The following is a 21903-nucleotide window of genomic DNA, read 5'->3' on the forward strand; positions in this document are numbered from 1 at the left end:
CAGAGACTGACATATGCTAAGCACTCAAGGTACGGTAGCTTTTTATGTTAGGGATGCTTCATGAGCAGAGATGCCGGCTCTGCCCATACCTCCTGCTCGGAGCAACCCCCACTCACGGCCTCTGCTGTCTGCGTGACCTTGACATGGGACACCACTGGTTGGACCAAGGTAGGGACTTGGTAGTAGAGGTCAACCTGTTCCATCCTGTTCTTTGGGGGACATGGGCCTCCAGGCAATTGCCGCCTTGCAATGAACCCTCTTCCTCTGGCACACTGGAGGGGCCAAGGCAACTAGTCAGCTTTGGGAATCCATCGGCACAGGGGAGGGCGCCTTGACGCTGGGAGAAGAGGCTCCTTAGCCCCGATCAGGATGGGTGGCCACCAGCCCGTGGGGTGTGGGCCCAGCGCAGCATGGGGGGCACAGCAGGTCGGCAGTGGCTGATGGAGGCAGCAGCAAGGGCAGGGTCTCGCTCGGCGGTGGCTACAGCACAGAGTGCTGGAACTGGGGTCTGGGTTGCAGAGGTTGTCACTGAGGTCACCACGCTCACGAGCAGACAGGAGTCGGCTCTGGGGTCTTTTAAGAGAGTCTGGAGGTCCTATAATCGCAGGTGGGGGGCAAGGGACTGTCAGGAAAGTACCCTCTTATGTCATTCGGGAACCCTATTTTTTTAACCCAGACCCATGTAACCTGGGACCCATGTGACCCAAAGACGCAGCCCCGAGCAGCGGGCACTCCCGGTGCTGAGGCCCCATCCTCATGCTCGGCCTCGGGAGCAAACAACCGCATCCCACTCACTCTCTTCCCCGCACCGTTTTCTCCGTCTCCTCGACTCAGACATCTGTTCTCCACCCACTCCTTCATCACCACCCTCCCATCTCTCATCCTCCTCCCAGGTAACGTCGTCTGTCTGCAGCTCGCGCCCTGTCCCTGTGGCGGAGTCATGGGCCCTGGCGTCCATCCTCCCACACCTGCAGCTCTCCTGACACATGGCCCCCCTGCACCCAGGGGGCAGCTCCAGCCTGGGCACCCCCTCCCCCGGCTCCTGGGGCAGCGAGTTCCAGTCTGGGACACCTTCCGCTCTAAGTCCTATCACTGAGCCCAAATCGGCCTCCTTGGAAGAGAGGTTGTCCTGCTTGTGTCCTCTGAAGCTCGGTCAGAGAAGTCTCTGACGAGAGCTTTTCTCTCAGACGTGTGACATTAGAGAGATGTTCCCTCCACCTGCGCACCCCGCCCCCTCCCGAGTCAGTGACTTTTGTTCCTTCAGGTCATCTCCCTGGTCTGCCCTTCGTCTGTCACGAGTGCCCTGGCCCTGGTCCGGAGCCTCCCCGCCTCGGGCCCAGAGCCCTTCCTCGCTGCCACAGGATGCAGTTCTCCACACCACAGCAAACATACATCTCCCTCCTGGTAGTGGCTCGGAGCCTATAGGAACTCCTCGCTCCTTATCCCGGGCATTTAAGGTCTTCTTTCCTGTGTGTCCAATTTTATGTGCAATTGCTTCCTTACACAAAACCTTTAACAGCAAGCAAACCAGCCAGATTCACCGTCTGCAGAACATTCCATCAGTACTCCTGCCTCTGGGACCCGGTCTACACCCTCTTCTTTCCCTCCTCCAATACTGTCTTGTCTTTGGAGGCCTCCCTGACTTCTGAGGCTCTGCGAGGGTGCCCTCCTACGTCCCACAGAATCCACGGTCCTCACCACTGTGCTTTACATATGCTGTCTGATTTTCTAGATGAGTCCAATCCTAGGTCCTCTGAGGACTCTTATTCCCACACAGCCTTCCTAGGACAATGACGAGATAAACCCAGCTGCCAGGGCTCCCCAGGCCTCTTCCCCATTTTCTTTGACTGTCTCTCTCAAGGGCATGCTTTGGGCATCTCTGTTTTCCAGCAGCATCTGAAGAGGGCACGGTCCTCTCCTTGGGACCGGGTACACGGAAACCACAGCCCCCCTGCGCCAAATGTGGGGAGAGGGATGCAGTGAATTCCAACGAAACAATTTGACGGCCAACAGTTATTTACTCTGGTTCCCAACAGAGAGATCAGTTTAGGTTCTTCGCATCTTCACAATGCACCCTGAAGTGCTTCTTGTGAGGAAACTTTCCGGGGATTGCCCAGGAACGGTTACAGCTGCCCTTGGTCATTCATTTTAAAAAAAAAGCTTGTGTCCCTGGCCACAATTTAGGCACTCTTACTGGAACACTGAGTTCATTTTCTCAACTTCTGCTATTTATAAGCAATGTAACTGTTATGTTCTCTAATTTCCTATTTATCAAATGCTTTTATTTTTCAGTACGCCTTCTTACTTTTCTTTACTCGTGAACGTGTGTGTTTTAGATGCAGAGCCCATGGACAGGAACCTTATGCACCTGGCAGAGTGCAAACTGAGAGCCAGGGCTCAAAATCAGTGCTAGAATCATATATCCCGAAGTTACTAGAAAACTTAACGATTTTGCCTGGAGAGTCGAGGCCTGGGCATTTTGTCTTTATCCACTGTGTCTATTAAGGAAATCAGGTGATTATAACTCATTCTGTGATTTCTGAGAGTGGGGAGAGGCACTGGGGACTATGGTAATAATAAAGACATGGCCATTACCCTTACGGGCTTAGGAACACCCTGGTCACTCTGCCTCTCCTCTCTGGACCTAGAGAGCATACACCCGAACAAGGACTGATAAATACCTTACACTGGGCAAGCACTCCAAAACCCCAAATGAAAGGCTCAGGTGGAAGCTGGGTTGGAGAACATGGCTTAGGCCAGGAAGCCCAAGTGAAGCCTCGTTCTTCCTAGAAGTTAATGCCAATAAAGACCCCAGACAAAGGTTACAGTGCTGGGACTCCTTTACGCTTGGCCCCAGGGCCCCATTCTACCACCTACTGCAGAGCCAAGGGTTGGAGGAGCAAGCGAAGGGAGGGCAGCTGCTGCGAGAGGGCATGGAGGGCACACGGGGCCTGCCTCCCCATGCTTGGAATTCATTTAGCCCTCCCCACTGGCCCTATAAAGTGGGTGGCGCTATCGCTGCCATTCTGCAGTGAAGAAACTGGGGCACAGACGAGACAGGTTGCCCAAGGTCACACAGCTGTCGAGGCAGAGCTGGGACTTGAACCCAGACAGGCTTGTTCCTGGTTTAGCTGTTATGAACACGGCTGCTTGCGAAGAGCCTCAGTCTCACCCCCTTAGCCTCCTGTCAGCAGCTCTGTGCCTCCCTCCGTCAGTGAGCCCTGGGCCAATGACACTGGGGAGTGTGCTTGGCTAAGGATATTTGGGGCAATGGCTGAAGAAGGGAGCAGTGCGCTAGCTTGCACTTTTTTCTTGCAAGTGTGTGCCTGTGTGTCCCTGTAATGAAACACAACCACAAGGTAAAAGGGGTGAATTTGTGGCCAGGTCTGTAACCTGGGGATCAACCTTTGGACATCACCAAGCTGTCCAGACACGTCAATCACTGTGTCTCTGGGGCCTTTGTCTCCTTCTCCGAGGGACTGACAAGTCACAGCTTCTGCTGAAGGAGCACCCCTTAACTGCCATACTTTTTAACTGCTTGCATTTCACGCTCTCCCTGTTGGCCCAGGCGCGGCTCCAGACCGAGAGGCCCCTGATCCAGAGGCCGGTCAGGGACCTACAGTGTGGCCCGCCAAGACACCAATTACATTCTCGATCTTGGGATTCTGGTTTTGGAAATGGTGAGGCAGTGAGGGTGAATGAATGTGGAGGTGGCTAAGGCTGTGACAGGTCAGGCTTTAACACTGCAGAAGGGCTACTGCGTGGAAGGACATTTACACGGTCAAGGCTGAGGAGGAGCTGGCCGGGAGCGACTCAGACGCTGGAGAGCAGGGTCAGACCATGCGGATGCACCGTAGCAGGGAATGCTCAACCCTGCCTGAGTGTGAGAATCGTCCGGAGAGAAATTAACAACTATTAGTGCCCACACTTGTCGCCAGAGCCTCCATTTAATTGGTGTAGAGTAGGGACCAGGCACCAGTAGGTTCAAAATCTCAGATGAGTCTCCGGTCAAGGTGGGTGGAGAACCAATGACCTTCGGCGAGGTTCCCGCTGCTAGCAGGATCCTAATTCTGTACAAGTATTGGAGCTGGGCCCCAGCCCCGAGAATAAAGCCTCATTGGCCCAAGCTGAACGAGGTCATCCCATCCCTGTTTTCCCATCCTAGAGTCAGGGAGGTGGCTCAGTTCTGACCACTGATGTGACGGGGTCGGGGGGTGTCTCTGGGAATGATTTTCCCCTTTAAAAGAGAGAAGCTGGAGAAATGCCCTTCTCTCTTCCTGCATTTGGCTGATGTGATGCCTGGAGCTTCTGGAGCCATCTCGTGACGACTAGGAGGGGAAAACCCAGGGAGCTGCAGAGACTGTAACCAGAGTCCTGATGTGATGGCTGCTGAATTTACCCCCTCACCCAGGAACCCCTCCCTCCAGATTTCTCGTTCCTTACCTGTGTGCTCACTGCATGCCAGGTGCCATTCTAAGTACTTTCCATCTATTACTTAATGGGATCCTTCACAGCCCCAAGGCCAGTCCTCTGGACATGAGAGCGCTCAGTGCTCCCCGACATGAGAACCGGCCCGTGCCCTGCACCAGCGGCCTCCCCATCCACTACCCCGACTCAACGCAACTTAAGCATGTTTTTCTGAGACAAAGTGGCATATCGTGTATACTGTCAGGATATTTAAAAAATAGCCCAAAGATAGCAAAAGTCCTGAGAGCTAGTGAGTTCTAGGTCTACAGCCCAACTCGGCTTGGGTCCCTTGATAAAATATCCACACTGTGCTCCATGTTCAGGGTGCTTTTGGGTGATGCCTTTCTAGGAACTCCATGAGGCTTGCTGACTGCCTCTCCCCGTGCCCCTGCCTCTCCCCACCTCACCGGCCTCCCTACTCTTACTCCATTGCCTCCCTCTTCCCCTTTTCTCCAAGCTTCCAACAGATGGATTTGGGAAGAAGATAAATAGGGCACCCCTCTCCCCCCAAAACTCAAAACACTCCTGAGTGACAGCAATTTTTAAAATCTGGATTTTTTTTTTTTAAAGGGAGGAATAACTTTTAAACAAATTTTATTTATCTTTAAGTAATCTCTACACCCAGCGTGGGGCTTGAACTCATGACCCCGAGATTAAGAGTCACACGCTCTACCAACCAAGCCAGCCAGGTGCCCCTGAAATCCGGATTTCTAGGCAGCACAGAGTCCTTCAACATTAGCAGTTGCTCTCAACAGTCTGGTTGTTATCTCCAAAATGGGCTGTCTTTTCCTGCTGACCTGTCCGCCCACCCAAACAGACGTCTAGGCAGTCCCTTTCTTCGCCAAGGACTGTGCAGGATCTGCACCAGGGGGGTACACATGCCCCTGTCAAGGCACGCCCAGCAGGCAGCCCACCCTTTCTCCCAACTGTCTTCAGGACTCTCTTCTTCCACGTTCTGAAATTGGTCCGCATTGGCCCGGCCCCTTGGTTCAGGCTCAAAAAAATACCACAGGTGTGAAGAGTTTACACAGACTTTATTTTTCCCCCATTGAGCACAGGAAGGCCTGGGCAGAGGTGCCACAGTCGCCTGCCCTGGTTCACAGACGCAGACCGCAGGACTCGGGGGCAAGGGACAGGGTCCTATTCCTACCACAGATTGCTATGGGATTATCACAACACGTTTGTTCTTGGGTCTATTTACACCGTGGAGTGTGGAGAGGGTACATTTCTTACACTAAAAATATAGATTCTGGAATCTCTAAAACAAAAATATCTCTATCTCTACATGAGACCTACTAGAAAGAAGAGCATAGAAAACCAGGGGAAATGTACCAGCACCTCAAGCTGTCCCCTTCCGTGGGAAGGGTGTTCTGCTCTCCACCTGATGCCATTAGCTCCGGGCAGCCATATCTAACCAATCACACAGACAGACACGGATACACATGAGGAAGGCTTATCATCTTGGAGGAGTGAATATGGGAGACAGGAGTGGGGAGGATTTTGGCCTCTTTTGCAAAAGGAGTAATTGCACATTCAGTTTGGTACTTCTGTTTCCAACATCATTGCCTGTGTGAGAACCTGCCTGCTGGAGCCATTCACGATCCCGCTAAGAGAAGCCTAAGCTCTGCTGATGTCTGAGGGGCTTGGAAGAGTGCTGGGGTGGGGTGGGGGGTTTCTCTCTCTCAGGAAATATTAATGCCATCAGCTAGAAGAAGAAGTTCTGTGTTCTCCAATGCTGAAAGTGGGTTAGGTTTAAGACAAATGCTATCCCTTTTCTTTTCAGAAGGATCAGAAACCATTCCATTCCCTTTGAGCACAGAACCTCCTAAAGGAATTATGCCTATGGATGAATCATTCCACTTTCTGACTTTTCCTGTTGAAGAGATCCACATAACACTCCTTTCCTCTTTTCATGCTTCACGCAGTGATATGGTTTCTTCACACCTCTTTTGGTTATGAAAATTAGCCTCCTTTCCAGTAAAGAAGTGTTAACTGAGTCAACTGCCCATTCTCTACAATTAAGGTACGAGAACAAGGGCACCAAGGATCAAAAAGAATAGGTTTGGTAGAAAAACCACTCTGGTTTGCTTTTGGGGTGTCTTTTCCTGTTTACCCTGAAATATGGATGAGCTTGAGGGTTTGAGAATCCTTAGTCCCTCACACCAAGTAAGGAAAATAATCATAAAATTCCCTTTCCGAGGAGCCCCAGAACCATCCAACCACCTCACCTCTCTCACCACCCCTGATTGGTGGTGGTTTTGAGGACCCCTGACCGAGAACGTCAGCCCTCCAAGGAGAACTTGAAAAACCAGGCAGAAAGGAGAAGAAAGGCTGCCAGAGAAAGTTGAGTCAGTAAAAGGGGCAGAACTTGGAGGATGCCTCATTTGGCCGGTCGGGGCCCACAGGAAGGATTTCTACGTCATGGAGGCCTGACAGCTGCAACCAAAAGAAAGTCAGGAAGGCTGAGAACATGCAGTGCAGGGTTCCTGAATGTCCTGCCAGGATGTGGCTTGGGAACCTGAGAAGTCCGAGGAAAATGCAGTGACAAACTAGAAAGACTGCTTAAAAGTCCTAGGAGGAGGTGCTAACACTCTTGCAGAAGAAGAAATTTAGAGAAGCTGATATAGTAGCAGAGAGAACAGAATGGATGGGACTTCTGATGCTAGTTAAAAGGAAGGAAAGTCAGGGGCCCTGGGGTCACACCTTCTCCTATGCTTCAGGAAAACATAGAGACTCAGAACATAGACAGTGAAGTTGATAGAGAAGAAGCAGGGAGAACAGCTGATTACTCCACTAAGAGGGAAGTCTAGAGAGCTGAGTAAGTAGAAAATTAAGTAAAACTGAGAATTGTCTTTTCTGGATGACCAGAAAGCACAGATTCCTAAAATCAGAGACCTCTTGAAGGTCACCATTGTCACAGCCTGAGATGTCAACCCCGCCTGAGACTTAGCATTTACCAGACTTTTATCAAACATTTATGACTAGTTTAAAAGCCAGTTACAACCCAGACAAAGAGAAAGAGCAGCTATTCACGCCACCTTTTGAAATAAATGGTTCACTACCTCTCTATCCCAAAGGCAAATTTATACGACTGAGGAGGTGGGGACAGGAGCTGTATGCGTAAAGACCAGATCTCCTGATGATCCCATCATCAGAAGTTGGAAATCATATATAGTCACAAAGAGCTAGCCTGCGTTTTATGCAACCAAACAGATTTGGCAAGTTCACAGCATATTGTTGGTCTTCCTTGTTTGCTCTAGACCAACCCTTCCCTTCAAAGTCATGAGCTAGGAAGTAACCCAACTACCCCACAACACCCGTTCTTACCACTAGAACCAAGATTTCACCTACCATCACTTTCTTAACCCCCTGGCCTCCCTCCCTTCCTACCTCAACACGACCAGCCCATCAGGGCACTGGCCTGCCAATACTCAAACCATTCCCGAAATCTCCCTTGTCATAAAAGAGGCAGACTGCCTCTCTGGCCCAAGCAAACTACCTGCCTTGCTTTCTACCCCTAAGTCAGTTTCTCCTTAACATTGAGTTTAAACACCTTTTCCTATAGACTAATCTGCCTATATTTGTCGTCAAGCTATTCTTATCAGAGAACTCTGAGAAACCCTAGATAGGAGAATGATCATATTTTTTTATGTCCCTCCAGCTTAGGTACACAAAGCTATTTAATAACAGCAAGGACATCTTATGGGCACACTTGCATTTGTCGATGAACATACATGAACACACACACAGACTCACCTCCACTCCAGTTCCCTACCCCAAACACTGCCCAGCCTGCCTCTGCCACCATGGCCACCATGGCCACCAGCCACAGACGTAAGCGAGGACGCATTTGGGTAGGACTGGGGTTGGGCGTTTGGTGGGAGTTGGGAAAAGAGAGACAATAAGAGTAGGGAATGGTTTCTACCACTGAGATGCAGCAGAAATGAGGCTGGCTATTGCTTGAGAAAGATGTAATGGCCTGAAAGGATTGGCAACAGTCTTCCAAAGTAACTAACGTTCCTAAGGCACAGGAACCTGGGAGGGTCTGGCTCCGGAAGGACTGGAGGTACACACATGGCCCTGTGACTGCCCTGCACACAGTTAACAAAGACAGGTTTTCTGCTCTCGAGAGGCCTAGCGTACACAAGGCATCGTGAGACATCGACCATTAGGAGAGAGGTTTTTTGAGTGATGCTGTCACCTAACTTGTTGTATGAAAGGCTTTCCCCCGCCACATTCCTTACAGCTGTGCTGAGGCTCGGGGAACAGGAGAAGCAGTCACCAACCTGCCCCCACAGGGGTGGCAGGAAAAGATAGGAGGGGCAGGAGGGAGGAGGAGAGTGGGAGTGCTCTCAGGGAACAAGGAAGATGAAGAAAGAGGCAAGCTCAAGGAAGTAGCCAGAGAGAGAAAGGGCAAGTCAGCAGGAGAGCTCTTCCTATTGACAGGTTGCCTTTTGATTTTTCTACATTAGGTAGGTAAATGGGTACAATCATTACATTTCTCCCAAAGTGATAAAAGGTGAAGCTTTGGCTTGCAGAGATTTTAATGCCCATATAGTTCAAAGATGCATGCCTGTTCCCGTCTGCACCATATAAAGGGAAGCCAAGGCTGTCCCTAAAACGGCCGTGTGAGCAGAAATCCGACAAACCAGGAACAATACCCACAATTCAAAGGGATATGATTTTGACGTTTGAAAGCAGCGTGGCGCCCGGCCCACAGGCAGTGGTATGGCCGCGTGTAGCTGCCCGTTTACAGCCAGCATCCATTGAGTGGTTGGCGTCCATTCTGTACCAGTTGTTCAATAGTCTGAAAATCATCTGTGTATTAAAATAGGTGTGGTTCTGGGGGTGGGGAAATGTTCAAGAAATGCAGGGTTCCTTCAATTTCAAAGGTCCTCAGAGTAAGACTAGACTGCACAGATGTATTTTAAGAGTCGAAGGAATGCGAAATTCAACAAAGTTTTGTCACCAACTCTTCACCTATAAAAGGAGAGCATCCGTGGGAACATCCCACTGTACAAAGGTTTTCCGGGACGGAAAACTGATGTGATCCAATTCCCTGGGTACTGACACACTTACTTGTCACGTTCTGTTCACAAAAGAAGGGAAGACCTAGACACACTGGAGCCCAAACCCTTGATACTCATCACAAAGGAGAAGAGAAGAGAAAAACTATAAATACAGTTTTCAACCAAATAACAAAATTAATTTCACTACTTACAGTTCATTTCCCAGTGTGGCTTTTTACATCTGAGAGCCAAAACATTTGTCAACCAAAAGAAACTCATGATGATGGAGAAACCACATGGCTGAAGGTGGTTTTGGTCCATTGAGTTGATGATGGTTCACTACTAAGGCAGCTAAGGAGACATTATGTAAGCACTTGGATCTCTCCTGGAGTGGAATCGGAATGTATCCTCAAGAGACAGCAGCAAAACATGGATGTTTCCACAACACGGCCAATAAAAACACCTTATCTCCCTTTCTACTCACAAACAACTATTATCAAATCTTTCCCAGATGTCTAGAAAGTAGACACTATGACAAATCTTCGGGCTAGGAAGCCCTTCCTGGTGTCTAAACCAACTCCTTCCGGAGCTACTGAAGCTCATTCTCTTAGCCTGTCCTCAGTGAAACCAAGAGAAGCTGCTCATCCTCACTTACCATTACTGATTTTCCCCTGAGCTTTTTCCTGTGTGAGCTACACAACTCCGGTGTCCCTTGTGGCCCTGCCATCATCCAAGGTTCTCGCCAAGTTATGCGGGCTGCTATGCTAGCGAGCGATACAGACGCGCCTGGGGCAGAGGCATCTTCTGGCCGCGGTGGTGGGCCCTGTCAATGCCCAGGTCGCTGATCCTCCTAGTGGCAGACCCTCCCGACAGCCTCTGGGTCTGACCAGCCTCCCCCAGAGGAGGCATCAAACCAAGTCCTGCCTCACAGCCTGCAGATTCTACGGGACTGGAGAGCCTTCCCTTTTCTCTCTGCTCTCCTCCTACTCCCCCGCCCCATCCTTTAGGAAGAGGGAGCTCACTGAAGGAATCCTCAGTGGCAGAATGGATCCATATGGCTCTGCACGCCAGCAGAGAGTTTCAGAGAAAATGTCTGGAAGATGGGAAGCTGGGTCTTCATGGGTGGCAGTTCTGAAGAGAAAGAGAAAGGAAGAAGAGAAGTACCAACAAGAGGTGGTCTTCTGCTTCCACGTTCACATCTGGTGACTGGCTGCCGGTATGGGGATGGCTGGCTGCCCTCCAACGCACAGCACGGGTAACTGAATGCTTCGGCATGGCTTTGACATGACCGTGGACAGGGCCAGACTTGGTCTTGCTTTTTCTCTGAGAGACTCAACATCCTCTCTGTAACCAGAACTTCCCTGAGGCACCTCACGGCCCAAATCTTCCTTCCCAGCAAAGACTTTTAGTTGAAGAGACTGAATAAAAGTGTTACAATTAGACAAAAAGGGAACACATGATTCATTCCTGCTTTTAACACAATACTTTGAAGATGTCACCACAATTTGGATCTGGCTATATTTTAAGTTCATTTACAAGTAGACTAGTTCTCGACTAAAAATAACCATGTGCGTTATACATTTCGACAGCTGCCTGGATTTTCCTCTGAAGGAAACAAGATTCTTTATTTCACTCACATTCAGCACAGATTTATTTTAACCCATTCGATGAAGAAACAGCCTACCAATACCACCCACTGGTGACCGTGACTTTTCAAAGTACTTAGTACTTCAGCTTCTCCTCAGAACATTCTTGTAAGTGAGGCAGTTAGTCATTATTATCCCCATTTTACTGCTGAATAACTGAGTCCCAGAAACAACGGCCTGCCAGGTTATACACGGAATGATGGCTAGACCAGGTGCCCTAAATCCTAGCCTACTGCTTTTTTTTTTCCTTAACTAGAAAAGTTGCCTTTAATATAGACCTAAGATTTTGCCTTTAGTTAACTGACTTCTTAAATTAAAATGGTGTTGGGACTAAATTATTCAAGTGATTTGGGTGCATAGCCTACCTCAGTGAAGGCAAAGATGCCTCAAGTCCTTCCATTTTCTTCAGTAAGCTGATGAAAATTGATCTATCTATTGGCAAATGATATACAGAATTTTGTTTCCCAAATAAGAAAACTGTGATAATATTTCAAAATCTTTTCTTGGCAATAATTCTCATTATGGAATGAGTTAAATGTCTGTATCAATACTACCGACACTCTGCACATTTTAGCCACTTTCCAGTTTGTGCGGTTACAGTAACCAGGGAGATTTTGAAATGGGAACTTTTAATGGTTATTTTTTTCTTTCTTTTCTTTTCTTTTTTTTTGAGAGAGAGAGCACATGCATGAGTTGGGGGAGGGGCAGAGGGAGAGGAAGAGAGAGAATCTTAAACAGGCTCCATGCCCAGTGCAGAGCCCGACCTCAGGACCCTGAGATCATGACCTGAGCTGAAACCAAGAGTCGGACGCTTTCACCGACTGAGCCACCCAGGCACCCCTGAAATGGAAACTTTTAGAAAGAGGATTAAGGTGACTAAATAAATGAAGTAAATTTACATCCCCAAATAATCCCATCCTGACTTTGGGGCTGTGTAAATGGGCAGTTCCAAACAGCACATCTGTTCAAAGAGTGAGAAAACATGTTTCCTTTTCTTAGGCTTCTAGCAATTCTCGTGGGGTTAGCAGCAGTCCCAGAAGTGGTATTTTTTAGATAACTCACTTTTGCAACTAAGATACATTTCCCTTTCGACATAGTTGTTATTTTTAAAAGCCAGAAATAAATAAAAACCAACAATTATAGTTCTCTTTACCTCTTTTCCTTTGTAGTTCCAGAGTTCATACTGAGAGCTTTCCAGACTGTAGTTTTAGGCATTTCATCAGATATATTAATCTCAGAGGGGTCACATCTGAAATCAATGTTTAGGACAGTAAATGTAGGACATACAAACCTAAGACATATCTCAGTCTGTCACGACTGCCACGCCACCGGATGGGAGAGAGTAGGTCTGACGGAGCTCAGCTGACAGCTCTCAGCAGCACCAGGAGCCAGGTGGTTGGAACGTAGAGGGGCAGGGTAGCCCACTCGGTGCTGCTGAGGACTGGGCGAGGGTACCAAGCGGAGGGCAGCTCTTCCCCCACAATCGTGCCCTCCTTCAAAGGGCCCCTCTGGGAGTGCCGAGGACAACTTGAGGAGCTACCACCTACTGAGTGTTCGCTGGTGCCAGGCTCACCATGTGCCTGGCAGTGTGCTAATAAGCATTCCTCATACGCTTTCTCACATACATGGCCAAAAGTTTTCCATTTGTAGTTTGCAAAGGATTCTTACAATCTATGATCTTAACTATCAGATCAGAAATTATTCACATCCTCATTTTGAAAGCACGGGAACCAAAGCTCCCAGAGCTAAGTGATTAATCAAGGTCAGACGTCAGTAAGTGGAGAATCAAGGCCTTGAATCCAGTCCTTGGTCTCCCAGCACCCCGGAGGACTGGGAAATTTTCTACAAAGCGGACAGTCTCATTTTGAAAGGCCAGAAGAGGAGGCAGCATCCCAGTAGAGAGAGAACATTGCTCCTACTTTGCTGCCAGAGAATTCAGAGTCTGTGGCTACTTCCTTCACAACTTGTAGAAAGCTTATTAAGGTCCAAAGATTCCATTTCTTTGGGGTCAGTCACACACAAAAAGTCAAACTCATAAGAACAGACAGTAGAATGGTGGTTACCAGAGGCCAGGGAGTAGGGGAAAAGGGAAGATGTGGATCAAAGGGAACAAACTTGTAGTTATAAGATGATCACTGGCAGAAGTAAGGAATTTGGGGGACCCCACCTTAGTTTCCCCTTGGCTCCTAGGACCCCAGATGCCATGAGTCAAACTGGAGGGGCTGCCTCTGCCCCTCACCCAAGGCTGGCCAAACATGTGAATTTCACGCCCCCCCAAGCTGAGAACTCTCTGGAAACAAAGGCCATATCCTATTCATCTCTGGAAAATGGCTAGAGGAAGGAGAGGAGCACTGACCTGAAGAATACAAAGACTAGGGTTTGACTCTTAAACTTTCTGCTTAGCAGCGTTGTGACCTTGGGCAAATTACCCCAAACCCTCCAAGCCTCAGTTTCCTCATTGTACAAACATGGATAACGAGGCTTACATCAGAGAATTGTTGTGAAGATTAAAGGAGAATATGTAAGTCAAGCTTCTAGCACATTCCTAGCACGGAGAAGGCGCTCAGTACGTGGGCTCCCTTACCTCTGTTCTGGTGATTCCCAGCACCTGGTGTGATGCCTGGCACATAGCAGGTGCTCAGGAAACCATGAAAGGAAAAAGTACTTTCCCAGGTTGGAGCTGGGAGAATGAAATTTAGCTCTTTATACCAGCAGCTGCATGTGTGACCACCCCCCACCACAATGCCACATGTTTACAGAATAACCAAAACAGTGATCTGCCTGGTGTTTAGGGAGTTTTTTACCTGAAACTGTTGTTCTTTCCAGGACTACTTAGTAACTTCCTGCTCTCTAAGGGGAACTTGTCTCCCCCCATTTCTAACATTTTCTCAGCCTCCTGCAAGAGAAGACATTATTTTATCTTAGACCAAGTAAAACCATGAATCTACACCACCCATATTTCTCTCACCACAATTTCTACCTAATTTCGCTCACATTTATTTTGAAAGAGTATACTTCTGTTCTTTCATAGATTTGGCTCATTACCAAAAAAGACACAACCAGATCTTTGTACCTATGGAATAGTATTTTTTTAAAAGAAGAAAGAAAATGAATCTGAATAAACCTCTAGAGCCAACTACCAATTTACTAGAAATATAGGGGACAGAAGAACATGCTGTTAAATGACACCAAGGGACACAGTAAAATCTGAATGGTGGAAAATCCTACAGGTCACAAACCTAGTTTCTTCAACAAAAAGAAAAAAAAGATACAAAGGGCCCCCTAAAGAGATTTAAGAAACATATCAACCATTGTAATATATATAGGTCTTATTTGGATCCTGATTCAAATAGATTGTTAAAAAATTAATATGGCAATTGGGGAAATATGAATACTGACTGTTCTTTCTACCTTTGGGTGTGTTTGAATATTCCATAACAAAATGTTTTTTAAAAAAATAATCCCATCGGGCGCCTGGGTGGCTCAGATGGTTAAGCGTCTGCCTTCGGCTCAGGTCATGATCCCAGGGTCCTGGGATCGAGTCCCACATCGGGCTCCTGGCTGAGCGGGGAGCCTGCTTCTCCCTCTGACCCTCTCCCCTCTCATGCTGTTTCTCTCTCGTTCGCTCTCTAAAAAAAAAATAAATAAAATCTTTAAAAAAAAAATAATCCCATCAATTCAAAGAAAACCATTACAGAGGAAAAAATATGTACAAAGATGTTTAAAGTAGTATGATTAGTAATAAGTCCTAAAACAACTATAAATTTTAACAAAGGAAGTTTAAAGTAATTATGAGAAAAAATTATAGACTATTATGCAGTCATTAAAACAATAAATATGATTGTTTATTATACAGACATATAGAAACATGAAAGTGTCTTATGAAATCACGTTGAGGGGGGAAAATCAGAAAAAAATTACCTCCCCCTCAAATAAACAATTATTACAGTTACATGAAAACTATGTTAAGGACTTAGGGGCGCCTGGCTGGCTCAGTTGCTAAGCGTCTGCCTTCAGCTCAGGTCATGATCCCGGGGTCCTGGGATTTAGCCCCGCATCGGGCTCCCTGCTCCACGGGAAGCCTGCTTCTCCCTCTCCTGCTCCCCCTGCTTGTGTTCCCTCTCTGGCTGTCTCTCTGTGTCAAATAAATAAAATCTTTAAAAAAAGAAAAAAGAAAAATAATAAAAAGAAAAGAAAAGAAAACTATGTTAAGAACTTTAAGAGAACATAAAGTAATGAACATAAATATTGGATGCTGATACGAAATTTTGGGGTGAGGTCTTCATTATTTTTCTTTCATTTAGTTTTCAAAATGACTTTATGAAGTAAAACATGTATTAACAAATACGTGTTTACTTTAGAAATTTTGGAAAATAAGGGGTATAATGTTTACTGCCCACCCCAAAATTAACATCCAAAGAGATGCTTTGATTCTCCTCCCAAAACTGCTTAATAAATAGCACAACCACTCATCCAATTGTTCACTCCAAAAATCTAAGACTTGTCCTTGATTCTTCTCTTTCACCTATGCTCATTATACATTAGCAAAACCTGTCAGCTCTCTCTTCAAAGGAAGTCCCCAATCCAGCTGCTTCACCACCTCTCCCTTAGCCTCGGCCACCTTCACCTCTTGCCTGAGCCATTGTCACAGACTTCTAGCTAGTCTCCCGCTACCTCTCTTCCCTCCAGGCTCTTTGGCTTTCTCATGTTCTTTAACCACACCAAGCTCATTCCTGCTTCAAAACCTTTGCATCTGCTGTCCCCCTGGCCTGGAATGTTCCTACTCCCAGATATTCTCACGGCTTGCCCTCACTTTATTCAGATTTCAGATGAGATGTCTCCTTACAGTCATCCCTGATCACCCTAAATAAAGTAACTCCCTCACTCCTTATGTTCTTCTTCAAACATATCACTACCTAAAATTTTATATAAATCAGTAAATAAATGTATGTATGTATGTGTGTATGTATGTACGTACGTAAAGGCATACCTCAGAGATATTATGGGTTTGGTTCCAGACTACCACAATAAAGCAAGTCAAATGAATTTTTTGGCTTCCCAGTGCATATAAAAGTTATGTTTACACTATACTGTAGTCTATTTGGTGTCTAAAAACAATGTACATGCCTTAAGTAAAACATACTTTATTGCTAGAAAATGCTAACCATCACCTGAGCTTTCAATGAATCATAAATTCTAAACACAAATCACCATAACAAATATAATAATAATGAGAAAGCTTGAAATATTGCAAGAATTGCCAAAGGATGACACAAAGACACAAAGCAAGCAGATGCTGCTGGGAAAAGGGCGCTGACAGATTCACTTGACACAAGGGTGCCACAAACCTTCACTTTGTAAAGAACATAATATTTATGAAGTGCAATAAAGTGAAGCACAATAAAATGAGGTATGCCTCTGTGTGTCCACGCATGCGCACGCATGTGTATATATAATTTTTAAATTTTGTTTATAGAGTTTTGGGACACTTGAAAGCTTCACATTTTATGTAGGGATTTCTATCAATCTTCTATTTAAAGTTTTCCTCCATTGCTTCTGTGATTATAATTGTTAAAATTCATTTAATAATAGAAAACAGACTCAGGTAATAGACTTGGGAGCCCAGAAATATGCCCAAGCATATATGGTCAACTGATATTCGAAAAGGGAGCCAAAAATATTCAGTAGAGAAAGGATATCCTCTTCAATAAATGTCGCTGGGAAAACTGGATATTCACGAGCAAAAGAATGAAAGTGGATCTCCATCTTACACCATTCACAAAAATCACCCCAAAATGTTATTAAAGACTTAAATGTAAAACCTGAAACACTAAAACTCCTAGAAGAAAATAGAGGGAAAAAGTCCTTTGACATTGTTCTTGGCAATGATTTTGTGGATATGACACCAAAAGCACAAGCAACAAAAGCAAAAATAAACAAGTGGACCAATATCAAACTAAAAAGCTTCTGTGCCACAAAAGAAATGAGCAACAAAATGAAAAGGGAAACCATGGAATGGGAGGAAACATCTGCAAACTACATCTCTGGTAAGGAGTTAATATCCAAAATATACAAGGGATCCATACAACTCAATGGCAATAATAATAATAGTAATAATAATAATAATCTAATTTAAAAATAGCCATTTTTCCAAAGAAGATATACAAATGGCTGGAAGGTACATGAAAGGGTGCTCAACATCACTAATAATAAGTGAAATTTAAATCGAAACCACAAAGAAATAACACCCCACACCTGTCAGAGTGGCTATTACCAAAAAGAGAAGAGGTAAGTACTGGCAAGGATGCGGAGAAAGGGGAACCCTCTTGCACTGTTGGTAGGAATGCAAACTGGTGCAGCCACTCTGGAAAACAGCATGGAGACTCCTCAAAAAGTTAAAAATAGAACTACTGTAAGATCCAGCATTTGCACTACTGGGTATATATCCAAAGGAAATGAAATTACTATCTCAAAGAGATCTCTATATCCCCATGTTCATTGCAGCATTAATTACAACAGCCAAACATGGAAATAACCTAAGTGTCTATCAGTGGATGAATGGACAAAGAAAAGGTAATATATATTGTGTATATATATACACAATTGAATATCACTTGGCCATAAAAAAGAAGGAAATCCGAGGTGCCTGGGTGGCTCAGTTGGTTAAGCATCTGCCTTCGGCTCAGGTCATGATCTCAGGGTCCTGGGATCGAGCCCCGCATCGGGCTCTCTGCTCAGCGGGAAGGCTGCTTCTCCCTCTCCCACTCCCCCCTGCTTGTGTTCCCTCTCTCACTGTGTCTCTCTCTGTCAAATAAATAAATAAAATCTTAAAAAAAAAAAAAAAAAAAGAAGGAAATCCTGCCATTTGCAGCAACATGAATGAAACTTGAGGGCATTATGCTAAGTGAAATAAGTCAGACAGAGAAAGACGAATACTATGTGATCTCACTTATTTGTGGAACCTGAAAAAAAAACTGAAGTCACAGAAACAGAGAACAGATGCTGTTGCTGGGGGTGGGGGAAATGGGTAAAGGTGGTCAAAGGGTACAAACTTTCAGTTATAAGATGAATAAATTCTGGGGATGTAATGTACAGGATGGTGACTATAGTTAACAATGCTGTATCGTATATTTGAAAGTTGCTGAGAGAGTGATTTTAAAAGTTCTCACCACAAAAAAAAAAAGTGACTATGTGAGGTGATGAATGTGTTAACAAACCCTATTGTGGTGATCATTTCACCATATATACATATAGCGAATCATTATGTTGTACACAGTGTTATATGTCAATTATATCTCAATAGAGCTGGGAAAGAAATAATACAAGATTTTAAAAATTCAAGATATTAGGGAAAAATGTCATTTAAAATGCATTTCAAAGGACACTATTTCAGGCACTAACTGTATTTGGAAACACTTTCTGGCTCATTCATTTCTTGGTCTGATATTTTCATTTGTTACACATCCATTCTTGGCATGTATAGACCATTGATTGAGGATCCATTGTGTGGACAGCAGATGCCAAGCGCTGAGGAAAATGAGGAAGGACAGAAAGTCCTATGCAAGTTATCTGTGCATGGTGCCAACCACGACACCATCTGCAGTTAGGTACATAACAAATAATAGGTTTTGTATAGTTGTCAAATTAGGCCTTTTGGGAGAACACGAACCATGAGATCTGATAATAAAAGCAGAATCTATGTTCATATTCTAAGTATGAACCTGGTGAGTAGACTGTAGACAAACAAAGGGGAAAAAAACTGATTATTGGGACTACAAATAAAGGACAGATAAGGACAAGAATCCTTCATCCATTCTCGGCTAAGAACATCTTTGCAGTAGGAGCGCCTGGGTGGCTCAGTCGTTAAGCGTCTGCCTTCGACTCAGGTCATGATCCCAGGGTCCTGGGATCGAGCCCCGCATCGGGCTCCTTGCTTGGCCGGAAGCCTGCTTCTCCCTCTCCCACTCCCCCTGCTTGTGTTCCCTCTCTCTCACTGTGTTTCTCTCTCTGTCAAATAAATAAATAAAATCTTTAAAAAAAAAAGAACATCTTTGGAGTAATCTTTCCAGCTCCTGAATATAACCCTTGGGATCCCAGACATGCTGCCTTCTCACGTGGCCCTTCCTATGTTCTATAATTTGAGGCGGCCCCGAAGCGTACAGTTGGTGCAAGAACCATGACCTCTTCCTCCTTGGCCTTCTTTTTGGCATCATCCAACTTCTTCTTTTTACTTTCAGGCATGAGATCATCTAACCAGCTCAGCTCTCGTTTAGAGAAACAGAGATCCATGACTTTCCTGACAAAGACCAACGCCAAAACCTGAAGAAAAATAAAGAAAGGGAATTAAAGGAGTTCATGTCCTTCCTGGAGTTAAACACTATGGCATTTCAAGGAAAAGCAAACTCATAGTAATCATAATAGTTGCCTATTATGGAGTGTCCTCTTTGTACCAGATACAAAAGTGAGTGTTTTCTATGTAGTATTTTATTTAACTATCATCATAACAACCCTACAACTTAGAGAGCACCCAATTTAATGTCCTCATTGAAAAGAGACACCCCTCATCCTCAGAGGGCCCGAAGAGTTGCCTTTCCCTGTGGTGGGACCAGCAGGAAGGGCTGTAGGGCAGTCCTGGGGGAGAGAGGCTTTGCCAGAGCACAGCTATGGCGACCCCAGCCACACTCAGCCCAAGCATGCCTCACCATGGCAGGAAGGGACTCTGAAGAACCATCAGAATTCCTTCTGATCCTTCGCCTCGACATTTCCCCACAAAATCCTTGCTTCATGCCTGCATTGTGAATTGCTAGTGTTTTGTGTCTCTGCCCTCCGGACTGGCCTGACACTCCTTTTGTAAATGAGGAAACCGAGGCCCAGGGAGAGAAAGTAACTTGCCTAAAATCCGACAGCTAATTTCCTCAACTGTCCAAGGACAGGATGCCTCAACTGCTGCCCCACTTTTTTCCCATAAAAGGCCATTTTTGCCAAAGGGGGATTAATAATAACCCAGAATGACCGGCCTGGAGTGACTGGTGTTCACCAGCTACATCTGGTGGCTGGACAGGAATGAGGCAAATCAGGCTTCTTATGTTCAACCACGTTTCTCCTTCATGTCCACAACTACTCTCTCAATAAAGCCAAAATCAATAGTATCCCTTCCAAGGGGTTGTCAGGCATTTGCTGTTTCTTTAACCAAACAGTCAACCCCTGAATATAATACCCAAATGCAGAAACCTACATGAACTGACAAAAATTGAGAGATCCATCAGGAGGTACATGTGTAGGAGATGAGGGGAGAAGAGTCCCCCTCACCCCCATTTTCCTCACCCTTGAATATTCTCCCAGTAAGACAGAGTTCCAAAGTCCCGAAACAAGCACCAAACATTACCCCTATTGCCTTTTCTCTCTAGAGGCCCACGCTTTGGGTCATTTTCAAACAGCCCACAGAATGCTTCGCAGCCTCATGACCCCGGGTAAGCCAGAGAGGGGAAGGTAACAAGAGGAGAAGATGAGACCGTGAGGATGTCGGGTGGCAAGAATTTCATCCTCACCCTAGTGGCAGGAAACAGCTTGTCACCTGTGGTACCACACACAGTTCAGCTTCCCTAGTGCCTTTTCCAAAGCCTCTGCTTCAGCTCGAGAGGAGGTAAGGATGTCCCAATCACTTCTCAGTGCTGGGCCAACTTCTTCCTAAATTCCAGTGGCTTAAAACAGTGCATTTCCACCACTTCGGGCACATCTGATTGCAATGAATTCTAAACTGGAACTATGTTGCTCTGAAGTAATATGCAAATTATCAAATTATTGCAAACATGAAGAATCCTCTCCATGTCAGAGTCATGAGAGAGAGAGAAGAGAAGAGAAAGGGAGGGACGGAGGAAGACAGACTGATGGACTTGAAAGTAAAGATGGCAAGCTGCCCCACACATGCATCCACACCTCAAGGGCCCCAAATAATGCTGCTCCTGCAAAAGCCAACCAGAAAACTCGCCACCAATAAGGGATTCATATCCAGAATAGATGGAGAACTCCTAGAACTCAACAACAACAAAAACAAACAATCTGATTAAAAAATGGGCAAAGGACTTGAATAGACTTGTCTCCAAAGAAGATATACAAGTAGTCAATAAGCACATGAAAGGGCGCCTGGGTGGTTCAGTCGTTAAGCGTCTGCCTTCGGCTCAGGTCATGATCCCGGGGTCCTGGGATCGAGCCCCGCATCGGGCTCCCTGCTCAGGGAGAAGCCTGCTTCCCCCTCTCCCACTCCCCCTGCTTGTGTTCCCTCTCTCGCTGTGTCTCTGTCAAATAAATAAATAAAATCTTAAAAAAAAAATAAGGGGGCACCTGGGTGGCTCAGTCGTTAAGTGTCTGCCTTCGGCTCAGGTCATGATCCCGGGGTCCTGGGATCAAGCCCCGCATCGGGCTCTCTGCTCGGCCTGGAGCCTGCTTCTCCCTCTCCCACTCCCCCTGCTTGTGTTCCCTCTCTAGCTGTCTCTCTCTCTCTGTCAAATAAATAAAATAAAATCTTTAAAAAAAAAATAAGCACATGAAAAGGGGCTCAACCTCACTCGTCATTAGGGAAATGCAAATCGAAACCACAATGAGATAGTACTTCACACACATTAGGATGGCTGATATCCAAAAATAACAAACAAAACTAAAACCCCCAAAGCAGAAAGTTAAGTGTTGGCAAAGATGTGGACCAACTGGAACCCCATGTACTTATAAAATCGTGCTGCCGTTCCTCAAAAAATTAAAAATGGAATCACCATATGATCCAGGAA

General features: G+C 45.9%; 1 protein-coding gene across 1 annotated transcript in view; it reads right to left on the reverse strand.

The window, feature by feature from the left end:
• Nucleotides 1–7903: 7903 nt before the first annotated feature.
• The window catches only part of SLC4A8 (solute carrier family 4 member 8), a 49516-nt gene continuing 35516 nt past the window's right edge, over nt 7904–21903 (reverse strand). The window contains exons 20-23 of the mRNA XM_045868237.3: nt 19304–19441; nt 13927–14018; nt 12276–12371; nt 7904–10894 (exon numbers count right to left, since the gene is read on the reverse strand). Coding sequence (XP_045724193.1) covers nt 10882–10894; nt 12276–12371; nt 13927–14018; nt 19304–19441 — 339 coding nt within the window. The 3' untranslated portion in view covers nt 7904–10881. The remainder of the gene's footprint in view (nt 10895–12275; nt 12372–13926; nt 14019–19303; nt 19442–21903) is intronic.

The sequence above is a fragment of the Mirounga angustirostris genome, unplaced genomic scaffold (genome assembly GCF_029215605.1).
Source record: "Mirounga angustirostris isolate CCGP_5_RB_7025 unplaced genomic scaffold, mMirAng1.0.hap1 SCAF_5, whole genome shotgun sequence".
Classification (NCBI taxonomy): Eukaryota; Metazoa; Chordata; class Mammalia; order Carnivora; family Phocidae; genus Mirounga; species Mirounga angustirostris.